The following is a 14189-nucleotide window of genomic DNA, read 5'->3' on the forward strand; positions in this document are numbered from 1 at the left end:
GGCAATTAAAGGATTAGTTAACTGTAAAATTAATATTACCCCATGATTCACTCACCCTCAAGACTATCCTATGCAGTGTTGGGGAAAGTTACTTAAAAGTAATGCATTACAATATTGCGTTACTCCTTTAAAAAGTAACTAATTGCATTACTCAGTTACTTTTTTAGAAAAGTAATGTGTTACGTTACTTTTGCATTACTTTTTGACACCTGGGCTTGTTTGCTTTTTTTGGGGGGGGCAAATGTTAAAGGGTTAGTTCACCCAAAAATGAAAATTCTGTCATTAATTACTCACTCTCATGTCGTTCGACACCCGTAAGACCTCCGTTCATCTTCGGAGCACAGATGAAGATATTTTTGTTGAAAGCTGATGGCTGAGAAAGGCCTTAGATAGGCCTCCATTGGCATTCAGTACATTCACACTCACAAGACCCATAAAAGGCGCTAAAAACGTCGTTACAAAGTCGATCTCACTACAGTGGCTCTACAATAATTTTACGAAGCGATGACAATTGTTTTTGTGCGCAAAAAAAAATAAAAATAACGACTTTATTCAACTTGTTCTTGTCTTCCGTTTTGGCCTCTGCCGTGAACTCACGAAGCACCACGACGCATGCGCGAGAATATGACGTAGCGCCACACTTTAGCCCCATTTTGAGCACTACACCGAGACCTAAAGCACGATCAATGTAGAATTCAACAGCTTAGATATGGCGCGTCTTCCTCTGCTTGTAAACAAATCTCCTCCTCGCTTCTGGGTCATGTGTCCGAGCGCCGGATCTGCGTCATATTCTTGCGCATGCGTCGTGGTGCTTCGTGAGTTCACGTCCGAGGCCTACACGGAAGACAAGAACAAGTTGAATAAAGTCGTTATTTTGATTTATTTTTTTTCCGCACAAAAACTATTGTCTTCGCTTCTTAAAATTATTGTAGAGCCACTGTAGTGAGATGGACTTTGTAACAACGTTTTTAGTGCCTTTTATGGGTCTTGTGAGTGTGAATGTACTGAATGCCAATGGAGGCCTACCTGAGGCCTTTCTCAGCCATCAGCTTTCAACAAAAATATCTTCATTTGTGTTCCGAACGGGTGTCGAACGACATGAGGATGAGTAATTAATGACATAATTTTCATTTTTGGGTGAACTAACTCTTTAAGACTCTTTCACACCAATATTTAAATAATAAGCCTCTGGCTGAAGTAAAATGCAAATTTACGCATGTACAGTAGAGGCCACCGCTCAAACAAACCTTTCAGCTTCCATTCTGGACAACGGAAAAATAGGATGCAGGAGATGAAAGTTTAACACTTACTTCATGAATAAAAATCTGAAGTCATTTTTGCTTATGGTTTAACTGAATCATCAAAGGTCAGCAGTAAATTGGTCAATAAAGTGAGATTAAAAGCATAAAAATGTTTATGTATGTTTATTTAACATATTTAATTATTGGAGGTTTGCATAGTATTCTGAGTTTGCATTTGACTGATAACCATCATGTTCACACACGACGTATCTGCACTTACAATTTCTCTCAACATGAGGACAAGAGAGTTGTCAGTTAGTGAATGGGAAAACAAAGTAACTTATGTTACTTATTTGAAAACGTAACTCAGATATTTTGTTGTCAATTTTAAAAGTAATGCATTACTTTACTAGTTACTTGAAAAAGTAATCTGATTACGTAACTCAAGTTACTTGTAGCGTTACCCCCAACACTGATCCTAGGAGTATGTGACTTTCTTCTTTCTGATGAACCCAATAAGAGTTGTTTCCAAGCTTTATAATGGCAGTGAACGGGGCACACGAGTTTGAAGCTCAAAAAAGTGCATCCACCCATCATGAAAGTACTCCACATGGCTCCAGGGAGTTAATAAAGGCCTTCAGAAGCAAATCGATGGGTTTTTTGTAAGAAAAATATATAATATAATATTTAAAACTTCATAAAGTAAAAAGACCGTCTTCCGTACTCAACTTACGAAGAAAGTGTAACGCCTCTCACAGTTCAAACCGCTTACGCTACGTCTGACGTCATAAATGGTATAATGGATGGATGGATGGATGTAATGTTCCCAAAAAGGACACCACAGAGACTATGGGAGACAGACATATAATTCTCACCAGATAGACTGTACGCTGAAAAAAGCTTGTTGTCTCCAGGATCTTGTGCATGACGACTGTCTCGAGTTCATCGGGGTCTAACTGCTCACGTTGTAAAGGCATTCCATTATACAACACCACGGGCAGTGGGCCAACACCAGTCTGTTCATAATATGCCTTTCCCTCCTGTGGAGACATAGAACATATTACCTCAATAAGGGTTATAGTTACCAGAAGACACAAAGAGCTATTAGCACAGGAACCACCTCTGGCTGACAGTTACATGTGGAATCTCCACAGTTGACCAAACATTAATCACATCCACTATATCCTGTCTCTTTCTGAATGAATATGACATCTGATGGGGTACTGCTGAAATATTCAAAGCACACACTAGAAAAACTAATCCCTCACTTTTCTGTTGTTGTCGTAGGCAGAGTCAGGCCCAAGGATGCTGCTGATCTCTACATAGGGATATCTCTTCTCCAACACACCCACCACATGCTCCACCTTCAGTTTGCCTCCACTGGCAATTCTGTTAAACATCTGAAAGACAGAAGATAAATCACAACACATCCCTATTGGACAGCCATTCTACTGCATTATTAAAATCAACATTTTTGTGGTTTTCAAAATGTTTCTCAAAAAATCACTAAAACATTGTTAATGTAATGCTAATATGGTCTGATTGAAACAAGTTTTTGACAGATTCCTAAAATATTTGTGTTTTCTCTATATTATGACAGGTGGTCTAATAAATGTGTTAAGCAATGTATACATTACATACATATATGTATATCCGGACTTTGACTTGGCCAACAGTGACTAAAGAACTTACACATACTGGTGGATTAACCATTACAGAAACATAAAAGATTATTTTGGTAAATCACCAATAATGTTAGTTTAGGGCAGCTGTGGCACAAACCTTACATACATTTTTTAAGCACTGTATACACCGATCAGGCATAACATTACATAACAACACTGATATCTCTTCATCACGGCACCTGTTTGTGGGTGGGATATATAAGGCAGTAAGTGACAGCGATTGTCCGATCAAACAATCAAGAATTTAATGCTGGTTCAGATAGAAAGGTGTCAGAATACACAGCATATCGCAGTTTGTTGCGTATGGGGCTGCATAGCCGCAGACCAGTCAAGGTGCCCATGCTGACCCCTGTCCACTGCCGAAAGCGCCAACAATGGGCACGTGAGAATTTGAGGTGTTGACTTGGCCTCCAAATTTCCCAGATCTCAATCAAATCGAGCATCTTACAGGACTAAAAAGATCTGCTGCTAACATATTGGTGCCAGATACCACAGCAAACCTTCAGAGGTCTAGTGGAGTCCATGCCTCGACGGGTCAGGGCTGTTTTGGCAGCAAAAGGGGGACCAACACAATATTAGGAAGGTGGTCATAATGTAATGCCTGATCGGAGTATATACATATATACACACACACACACAATGGAAAACTCTTAGTTGACTACAACTAATTTGTTGTTGTATGAAGCACTGGTGAGGATATTGACTTACAGATATAACGGCATCAAAGGCCATTTGGCTGTCCACGTCATCAGCGATGTAGTTGAAAGCTCGAAGTAGAGCCACACCAGCATCCTGCATCCCATCAACATCATCAGAATCATTCACCACAAATACCACTCCAATCCTGCAGAGAGAAACAGAGAAATTACCCAAGAGAAACAACAACTCCACTGACAGGTTACAGAGTTGACTAACCACTTCAAGCCTACAATGAGAGAGTTTATTTACAATAAAAAAAGGTTGATTCGTTTGGTTAATTTTTTTTTTATTTATGTGGCTTTTATGCCTTTATTACATATTAAGACACACAGAAAAAAATTATTAAATAGAGGGGCGAGATTGACATCTGAAAATGACCAGTTTTAAACCTGCTTTCCTGAGGCAATACCATGGCTCTTATGCATTGTGAGCGTGTGCATTACCACTGTGCCACAGATCTGACATTAATTCACCACTGAAACATCAATCATGTTCTTGTAATAATGTTCGGCCTATTTTCAGACTGACCTAAGTGGAATGTTGTTGCTGTAAAACATCTCAGCCACGCTGATCAGCTCAGCAGTGTTCTCATGGGTCGGATCCAGAATCATCACCTGTCAGAACGACAAGCACACTCTGTAAAATGATTCGCAGAACTCAGATCTATGTAGGGCTAACATTGTGAATTGTTAATGTCTGAAGGAAATTGTGACACAAAGCAATGTTTACACAGCACCTGTGATACTCACCAGATTATGGAAATTCTTCCGGATCTGTCGAATGACTCCAGGAAAGGTAGGCCGCAGTAGCTCCTGCACATTAGAGGGCCAGGACGCATACCTGCCATCTGTCTCAAGGTTATTAATCCACTGGAGAAAGAGAAAAAGTGGGATTATTCTCTCTCTCTCTCTCAAAAAGACATTTACAAAAAAAGAGAACAAAACATGTAGCTTACGTTAACAGCAGGGCTGCGGATATCCACAGCATAGTCAGAGTCTGAGGGCTGGACGTTGAGCTTGAGGATGTCGTGGATGTAGGGTGTGTCAATGAGCAGACTACGTAGACCCTCCATGACCCTTGCCTCATTCCTCAACACATCAAAAATGCTACAAAAACACATGATAAACATCAACAAACACATCTTACTTTATGGTAGTTTTTTTATTTTAAGAAATTCAACAAGGATGCATTAAATTTAGCAAAAGTAACGGTAAAGACATTTATAATGTTATAGAAAATGTCCATTTGAAACAAATTCTGTTATATAAAACCAAATCCTAAAAAAATGTTAAGCAACACAACGGTTTTTAACACTGATAATAAATGTAAAATATTTATTGAGCAGCAGATCAGCATATTAGAATGATTTCTGAAGGATCTGAAGACTGGAGTAATGATGTTGAAAATTCCTCTTTGCCATCACAGAAATGTATTACATTTTAAAATATATTCAAATAGGAAACAGCTATTTTTAATTGTAATAGCAATTAACAATGATGTATTTTTGATCAAATAAATGCTGCTGTGGTGAGCATAAAAAAATCTTAAAGACGCAAAACTTTTGAGCCTTAATGTTTGATATTATAGTCAAATATAAAAATTTCTTATTTTTGTGAAATATTTATTATCATTTAAAATGTATATTTTTAGACTTTTTAAGCCAACTGTATATACTAAATAACATAAAATAATTAGGGCTGGGTAAAAAATATATCGATTTCTCGATTTTAATCGATTCTCACTTTTACAAATCAATATCAATTCTTAAATCCCAAGAATCGATTAGGCATCCTGTTTTCAGTTACTGAATGAAAAAAACATTGTAGCGCACCTCCCATTCAATAAATCACAATAATCTTTGTGCTTTATTACAATTGATATGAAACAATGTCTATTTTTTTACGAAATTCAAAAGCATAAATACCGCTTTGGCGCTGTGGGGCGAGATCGCTCTGAAAGCTCAGCTTAAGAGAACTGGCAGCGTGGAATGCACATGAACGGATCTTCTCTTCCGCCTTAATACCATTTACAGCGCAAAATAAACATGAATAAGCATCTGAAAGTGTGTTAAAAGATACAGGATAATCCTTATCATATCACATAGAATAGCTCTAGTTTTTCAACCGCAGAAAGACGTAAGTAAAATGGCTTGTAAACAATGTCATGTAACGTCACATTTACCTCAGAAAACCATATCCAGTGTCCATAAACTCGTTAGTCAGCTAGAAAAATTTACTCGAGAGGAGCATTTTGCTAATTATATGCACCACATTACTTAGGCTATTCATTGTCATTTTTAACGTTCTTCAATATTGAATACATGTATGTAAGTTTTTATGACAGCCAAATGTTTATATTTAAAAAAATAGAAATATATATATATATTTCTTTTAACATCATTTAGTGTAATTTAAGTGTTTGTATACAAATCAGTTATTTTTTACCTTCAATATTAGTAGGCTATGTAGTACAACTGACTCCCATAGTTTACAACGTAGTTCAGAGATTTGTTTTCCTTGAGAAAATTGGCCATGTATTGTACCTGATATATATCTAAAGTAATCGATATTGAATTGAATCGAAGCGAAAATCTAATTGAAATCGAATCAAATTGTGAAATTTGTGTCAATACCCTGCCCCAAAAATAATACAATAATTGTTGTGAGTGTTTAATATAATATAATTAATATAATATAATAATACTTCAGTTACATTTTCCAATATTTAATAAATAGAGTTGTTAGATATGAACTAACAAATAAAATAAATGAACTACTTAATAAATAAAAAATAAAAATAAAAAAAACACCTGCTTACCTGAAAATATCCTGCACATCCAGGTCAATATGGAGTCCATTGATGAACAGAGCCGAGTCTCCTGGCTGGAGACCTAACGTTCCCTTAAAATACTAGAGAGACATAAGAACATGGGACATTAGCTATGACAAAGTCATAATTGGCTTTAATATAACCTCCCAAGCCCTGTGGGTTGCTATTCCCTGGATGAAACATACGTTTCTGTCACTTCATAGAGCAGAACAGAAGTTGAAAGAGATGCTCAATAAGATCTATAATTCAAACAGACTCTTTTGAGCCTCAGGCCATTTCCACTCTATATATTCATGCTTTTATCCATAGCACTCATGTTTGTTATTCACTAAAGGCACATGCATTAGGAAGAGGGAGCTCGTTAGTGAAACTTAAAGAGCCTCTATTCGTCATGTTTCCCAGCGTGCAATTACAGTGAGGAATGAGGAGCAGGTCCGTTACACGTCCTCATTACGAGAGGCAAGAAACAGCTTTAATCACAGAAAGGAAATGACCGAAACAATGAACGAAGCCACGTATAAACCGCATTTGCCGCAAGTACTTCATTCATTTCTTTTCGGCGACAAAACAAAAGCATTTACACACGTTCCGATACCGAGGAACGGGAAGAAAACAAGCAGGGAGGTGTAGAGGAATGAGTCTCCATTCCATTACCTCCATACAACCAAACACTTTGCAGCTGACGTCCTTTCATTTTAAACACCGGTTTTAATATATGGGAAGAGAGAATCATCGTAAAAGACTTTTCTTGGTGAATTATGAGGCAAAAACAAAGACTTGACTGGGCTTCTTCTTTGAATCCATTATCTCAGCAGTGCAGACCAAAAACATTTTGAATGAGAATACCTGCTGACACCACAGCTTTGAGAAAAGGACTCAAAGAACATGAGGGGGAAAAAAAAGGACAATGGTGGCCCTCACCTTTTGATTTTCCTCGATCTCCTTACGGATCTCTGAATTAACCACTGTTTTTGTTAAGGACCTGAAAGAGGAGAGAAATGTGAGCTGTTATACTGAAAATGATTCATTGGTTCATCATGGTGATTCATTATAATCAAACCTTGAATGCACGCCTTGCATAATCTGCATAAAAATGTCTGTGCTGACCGTTTTAATCAATTCTGATCGAGATGAGATCGCTTTCACTGACGTCATGCAAGTCTGCATTCAGAAAGCTTTGAATTAAAAAAAAAAAAAAACTCTTTCTTTAGAGTCGATGAGTCAGAGCTGCAGTTAATTGCTTTGGGCGATACATAACTGCATATTATACTCCATGATGTCAAGGATCACTTTAACAAAATTGCATTTTAGTGTGGGCGGCACATTTAAAATACATTAAAAAAAAACCATCTGTGGCTGCGCTGTCTGGGCCAAATAAAGCATATTATTTTCATTATAACTGCTGACGGGTCTTTTTTTTCTCCTTAAAGTGTTAATTAAACCTTGGAAGGCAGTCAAGTCTCTTTTCCTTTCAAAACTTCCAGCTCGGAGTAAACTTTCTGATGACTTGAGCGGTTTGCTGCCAGAATTTATGAACTGAACAGCACTTACAACTACAGAGCCAATGGGGAATTAATGAATAAACATGAAAAGTGGCTTTTTAAAGTGAAATATAAACTTCACACCACACATAAACACGTTATGTCACACCTGGTTAGTTTACTGATTTTGCTGAAAGTGAAATGATGTGCGAAGTGATAACATCTTAATGTTAGATGTGCGTTCACGCCATGTCGTAATTACCGTAATTACGACTTGTAAAAATGTTCCTGACCTCGTAGAATTGATAAATACAACTTACAACAAACTTGGAATTTTATGAGAGCTTCGACTAGTACCACGTGACCACTGTACCACCTGACTGGAGCAGATTCATATGGGTGTTGATAGTGTTGGTTTTGGCATAGAAGCACATAATTCATAGTGCGAGGACATGAACAACTCCTTGTAGAATGTCACGTGTTGTAATCTCATAAGCACGGTAATTACAACATGGAGTGAACTCAGCAAAAATACACCGGTAAGTGGAGTAGGAGTTCAGACCAATGATACACTATATTGCCAAAAGTTTTGGGACGCCTGCCTTTACATGCACATGAAATGTCAAGTTGGAACAGGAAGGGGCCATCCCCGGACTGTTACCACAAAGTTGGGAGCATGAAATTGTCCAAAATGTCTTGGTATGCTGAAGCATTAAGAGTTTCTTTCACTGGAACTAAGGGGCCAAGCCCAACCCCTGAAAAACAACCCCACACCATAATCCCCCCTCCACCAAACATTACAGTTGGCACAATGCAGTCAGGCAACCGCCAAACCCAGACTTGTCCATCGGATTGCCAGACAGAGAAGCGTGATTCGTCACTCCAGAGAACACGCTGCTCTAGAGTCCAGTGGCAGCGTGCTTTACACCATTGCATCCGACGCTTTGGAAACCCATTCCATGAAGCTCTCTACGCACTGTTCTTGGGCTAATCTGAAGGCCACATGAAGTTTGGAGGTCTGTAGCTATTGACTCTGCAGAAAATTGCCAACTTCTGCACACTGTGCGCCTCAGAATGCGCTGACCCCGCCCTGTGAATTTACTGAATTCAATGATTTGGAGGGGTGTCCCAATACTTTTGGCAATATAGTGTATTTCAAAACAAAATGTCAAAATGAGAAAAACAAAAACCCAGAGGAATAGAAACAGTATTTTTGTTGATAGGGTCGGTAGGTAGGTAGGTAGGTCGGTCGGTCGGTGGGTTGGTAGGCATTTACCTGGCTTTGGTAGGGAAGTTTTGGCTCAAATCCTTCATGACACTCAGAGCGTCCACAGAGGGAGCTGCCAGGATACGGGCGGCAGTCTGAAAGCTGAGATCTTGAGGAGGAGGATGAAAAGCAAATGTTATTCAAACTTGCATTTCTGCTCTTGAAATATTCTCATTTGAAATAGCCATGACCTGTATACGGTTTGCCAATTTCTCTAATTCTACATATAATGAATTTGATGTGCCAAAGCACTTTTACAGTACTGTTGGGAATATTGCGTTCAACTGTGTGCGTGTGTTGGCTCAGAGGTTTTGCTAAATGTGACTAGTCTCTGATGAGTTTACCTTGATAGAGCAGTAATGAGCTCTGGACTAGAGGGAGTTGTGTTTGACAACTGCACAAGGCCAGCAGAACCACAGCTAATTAACAATGTGGAAATGGCCCGTTTGCATACTGTCAGAATGAGTATTGAGCTACCCGAGTGCTCCTTCAGTAACAGGTAATATAATAATCGTGTTTGAAAGGGCTTGATGTAGTGCCATTATTATTTATAAGTATGCCAAGTATGCATTTATGGAATGGCAATAGAGGCTCTGCTACCTTAAAAACACAGTAAGATAGACTGATCAAGGCCTTCCGCTCTAATACAAACACTAGTATCCAACAAGCAGGCATTAAATGAAAATATCATAGATGGCAGCAGTTCCACCAGTTCAGAAACACCCACCCTGCATCTGCCAAACTTTAAGTGGAGCCATCTCATTGGTGCTCTCAACCAAATGCTTCCGGAGCTCCTTCAGCTGTTCCTTAAGTTCAGGATAAATGGTCCTGACAAATACAACAACATGTGCCATCAAGATATATAGTTATGCAATCTCAAGCATAAGTAAGCATTTTAGTCAATGAAACATTCATTTACTTGAGTTTGCCAAACAGAAAGCCTTGGACTTCATCCACAGGATCATTTTCACCTATTATGGTGGCATTCGCATCAGCTCCTAATTAAAAAAAGAAATTAGTAAAATAGCTGTCTTTAAATTATACAATTATTATTTTAAAACCATAATATAAAGACTGCCATCATACCCTGGACTTGTGTGTCATCTTTGGCTTTGTACTCTTGATTTTTGATGGCCAGTTCCACTCCAAATCCAGAGAGGTGCACTTTACTCTTGCTGGGGTTCTACATGGGTGACAGAGTATGTGGAAGATGAAAAGACAACATTCTTTGCATTTGGATTTCACCTATATATCTTTAATGTATTAGGAGTTTTGATTCTTACAGAGAGAAAATGACGTAAAACATAAGTGATCAGGCCCTTGTTGGCTTTGGCCAACATCAACTGATGGAATGCGGAGAATTCTCTGGTGCCCATCTCAGCATAAAGAATCACAACCGGTGCATCAGGATTGGCTGAGGGGAATTTGTGATCACCTTTGAACAAGTGTGGCTTTGGCCTAAAAAAATAAAATCAAAAATAATAGTTTAGGTTTGTTTAGGTTAGCTGACAAATTGATAATTTATACATCAATACTATAATAGGTTCAATGTCATTTATTTGTATAAGGGAAAGAGTATGTTTGAAAATGAGACAAATCAATTTATAAAAGTACAAATGTGACCCTGGACAACAAAACCAGTCATAAGTCGCACGGGTATATTTGTGGCAAAAGCCAACAATACATTGTATGGATCAAAATTATAGATTTTTCTTTTATGCCAAAAATCATTAGGATATTAAGTAAAGATCATGTTCCATGAAGATATTTTGTAAATTTCCTACCGTAAATAAATATTAAAAAAAAAAATATTATTAGTAATATGAGTTGCTAAGGACTTCATTTGGACAACTTTAAAGGCAATTTTCTCAATATTTAGATTTTTTTTGCACCCTCAAATTACAGATTTTCAAATTGTATCTCGGCCATATATTGTCCTATCCTAACAAACCTCACATCAATGGAAAGCTTATTTATTCAATTAAAAAAAAATTACCCTTATGACTGGTTTTGTGGTCCAGGGTCACAAATATTAAATGTACAGTAGTCTCTCAATTAACACGAGGACATGAAAAACACATATACAATAGTTGAATGGAAATTAGCATGTCCAACTCTAAGACTCTCATTTGCTAGCATCTGTCCAAATAAATATGGCTTTAACTTATTTTATGCTTATTAATTCTAATTTTGATCTGATCTAATGCATCTATTACGTGCCATTGCTTTGCAGTTGAGGCCTAATGGTTAGAGATTCAGACTGGTAATCCGAAGGTTGCGGGTTCGATTCTCAATTCCGACAGGGAATGACTAAGGTTGAGCAAGGCACCTAACTCCCAATCGCTCCCTGAGCAAAATGGCTACCCACTGCTCCGCGTGTGTGTGTGTCCACGGTTTACAGTGTGTGTGTATTTACTACTCACTACTCCTAATGTGTGTGCACTAACTCGAATGGGTTAAATGCAGAGGACAAATTCCGAGTATGGGTTACCATAGTTGGCCTTCACATGTCACTTTCACTTTTAAAATGTAATAACTAAAATCTGAAAGTGCATTATTTACTTCCTGTTCTAATTAACAACATTTTCAAGCATCGTAAAGATATTGTCCATTTAAAAATGGATTTCGCGAGTCACTCCACCAGACTAACTAAAAGAATTTGTAAATTCATTCAATATTTTTTCAGTCCGTTTTACTTGGGCTTTGTAGGTAATATTGGAAGGAAGGCTGCAGGAGGTCTTGCTGTTACTCACCGTTCTAAGGCATTATCTAGCATGGCTTTAAGTCTTTCTGTATCGCAAGATGTCTGTCCGTGAACATTGAAGAACGCTTTACAGCCAGACGGAGGAGGCTCATTAGATGCAATCTACATGGACAAACAGCACATGTTGAGAAAATAACACGTTGAGGCAAACCGGTTTTCTTTTAGTTTACATTAAACAGCTGTGAAAAGGCACCACTCACCTGCTGGAAGGAATGGACGGTAGATGAGTAGGCCCTTAAAGATAAGGCGAATTTCATCAGGTTTAGCTGCACTGGGCTCAGCAGCGCACTGCCTCTTTTCAGGATCAGATCATAGTAAGCCAGATCTGTGTCTGAAATATAGACAACAGTCCTGTAATCGAATTGGCTGGCCACATTTCAAGAGCAACAACACAAAAATGTTGAACTATTTTCATTAACTGTAAGTAAATTAATATTAAAGAGTTAGTTCATATCAAAAATGAAAATTATGACATACCCTCAGGTCAATTAAGTAAATTAATATTAAAGAGTTAGTTCACCTCAAAATGAAATTCTGTCATCAATTACTCACCCTCATGTCAATCTAAACCCATAAGACTTGAAAACTGAGAGATTTTTGTCTCTCCATTGAAAGTCTATTGACACAAATCTCTGAAGGTTCAACGTGTTCATGATGAGATCGTGGATTATCTGTTTAATCCAAGTCTTCAGAAAAGACATTATGTTGCTTGATATGTACTCACTTTATACATCAAGGAAATAGAGCTGAGATTCCGTTTTCCATATTTGAGTGCTCTATATATGTTTACTGAACAATATGTGAATAAAAGCATAAATTGTATCTGTTCATCATATATCAAGCAAGTGTCTCTTCAGAAGACTTGCATTAAATCGTTCAATTCGTATGGATTTATTTTACAATATCTTAATGAATGTCTTGAAACGTCAGAGTTTTGGGTGAACGGACTTTCAATGGAGTGAAAGAAATCGCTCAGATTTCACAAAAAAAATCTTCATTTACATTTCAAAGATGAGCGAAAGTCTCATGATGGGTTTGGAACCAGGGCCGTAACCACCATATACATTGAGGGGGACAATAATTAGAATAATTAGAAATGGCCAAATTGTTTATGAAATGGACAGAGCTGTTTATGCTGCCCCATTACACCCCTCTCTGTTTGTTGCTAGGATGACACAAGTAAAATTTACATTTTTTAGGTTGGTCTAACAGCGATCGTCAGAATGAGAATATGAGAATGAGTGAGATGGCCAATCAAATCAAAGAAGGCGGGGCTTACTGTTCCAAGTGCGTCGTAAGATGCAAGTAGCTAAACATTTCATATTTGAAAACCGTTTTAAGATAAATACATTCAGCGACCAACAGTAATATTAAGTGATGCAAACTACTTGACATTCTTTATAAAATTTCACAGTTGTGAATTGAAAATATGACATTATGTAAATCATAACTGAATTTGATGTGACAAGAAACATTTTGCATTTTCAAATATTGCATATTTATAAAACAAAACAATTATATATATATATATATATATATATATATATATATATATATATATATATATATATATATATATATATGCAAATACTTTACTTCATAACTACAATAGAACTGGAACTTTTACCATTGTTATTTCTTCTTAAATAATTTAATAATACTTGAATAATTTGGAACGACATGAGGGTGAGTGTCAGAGTTTTCATTTTTGGGTGAACTAACCCTTTAATTTAAAATAAAAGTATGCAATATTTTAATATATGATATTCAGAACAGCAGCACCCTTGCACATGTGATATTTCTTAAATGTCAAATATAAGATCTCAAAGGCTTCATAACAAATAGGAAAACAGGCTTGACAATCCTTTTCATGTCTAAGAAGTAAAGGGAAAAAATGGGATTCAGATCAAATATTACCATCATGATCATTCTCAATATTTTGATTAGCTTCTACAAAGTCCCAGAACTTGTCCTGACTCTCTTCAGCAAGGAACTCACTGTAAAATATAATGGCATTTTTATTATTAGTATACTGTAGCATAAAACTACATATTTAACATGTTGTTATGATCAAGCTAACCTGGCCTCCAGCAGGAGCGGTGTAGAGGGCCATTTAGTGGTCAGTGTGGTTGTGACAGCTTTTGAGTCCCCATTGACAGAGTTGACAGAGCCCAGAGCCAGCAGTGCAGCACACAGCATCCACATCTTCCCACAAAAGCCTGA

General features: G+C 37.4%; 1 protein-coding gene across 1 annotated transcript in view; it reads right to left on the reverse strand.

The window, feature by feature from the left end:
* The window catches only part of uggt1 (UDP-glucose glycoprotein glucosyltransferase 1), a 45703-nt gene that overhangs the window by 30664 nt on the left and 850 nt on the right, over positions 1 to 14189 (reverse strand). The window contains exons 2-18 of the mRNA XM_079819839.1: positions 14047 to 14185; positions 13884 to 13963; positions 12167 to 12297; positions 11956 to 12068; positions 10486 to 10660; positions 10289 to 10385; positions 10122 to 10200; positions 9930 to 10030; positions 9212 to 9311; positions 7376 to 7436; positions 6443 to 6534; positions 4581 to 4731; positions 4375 to 4494; positions 4154 to 4239; positions 3635 to 3770; positions 2510 to 2641; positions 2117 to 2281 (exon numbers count right to left, since the gene is read on the reverse strand). Coding sequence (XP_079675965.1) covers positions 2117 to 2281; positions 2510 to 2641; positions 3635 to 3770; positions 4154 to 4239; positions 4375 to 4494; positions 4581 to 4731; positions 6443 to 6534; positions 7376 to 7436; positions 9212 to 9311; positions 9930 to 10030; positions 10122 to 10200; positions 10289 to 10385; positions 10486 to 10660; positions 11956 to 12068; positions 12167 to 12297; positions 13884 to 13963; positions 14047 to 14185 — 1958 coding nt within the window. The remainder of the gene's footprint in view (positions 1 to 2116; positions 2282 to 2509; positions 2642 to 3634; positions 3771 to 4153; positions 4240 to 4374; positions 4495 to 4580; positions 4732 to 6442; positions 6535 to 7375; positions 7437 to 9211; positions 9312 to 9929; positions 10031 to 10121; positions 10201 to 10288; positions 10386 to 10485; positions 10661 to 11955; positions 12069 to 12166; positions 12298 to 13883; positions 13964 to 14046; positions 14186 to 14189) is intronic.

Source organism: Gobio gobio (genome assembly GCF_949357685.1).
Source record: "Gobio gobio genome assembly, chromosome: 6".
Lineage (NCBI taxonomy): Eukaryota > Metazoa > Chordata > Actinopteri > Cypriniformes > Gobionidae > Gobio > Gobio gobio.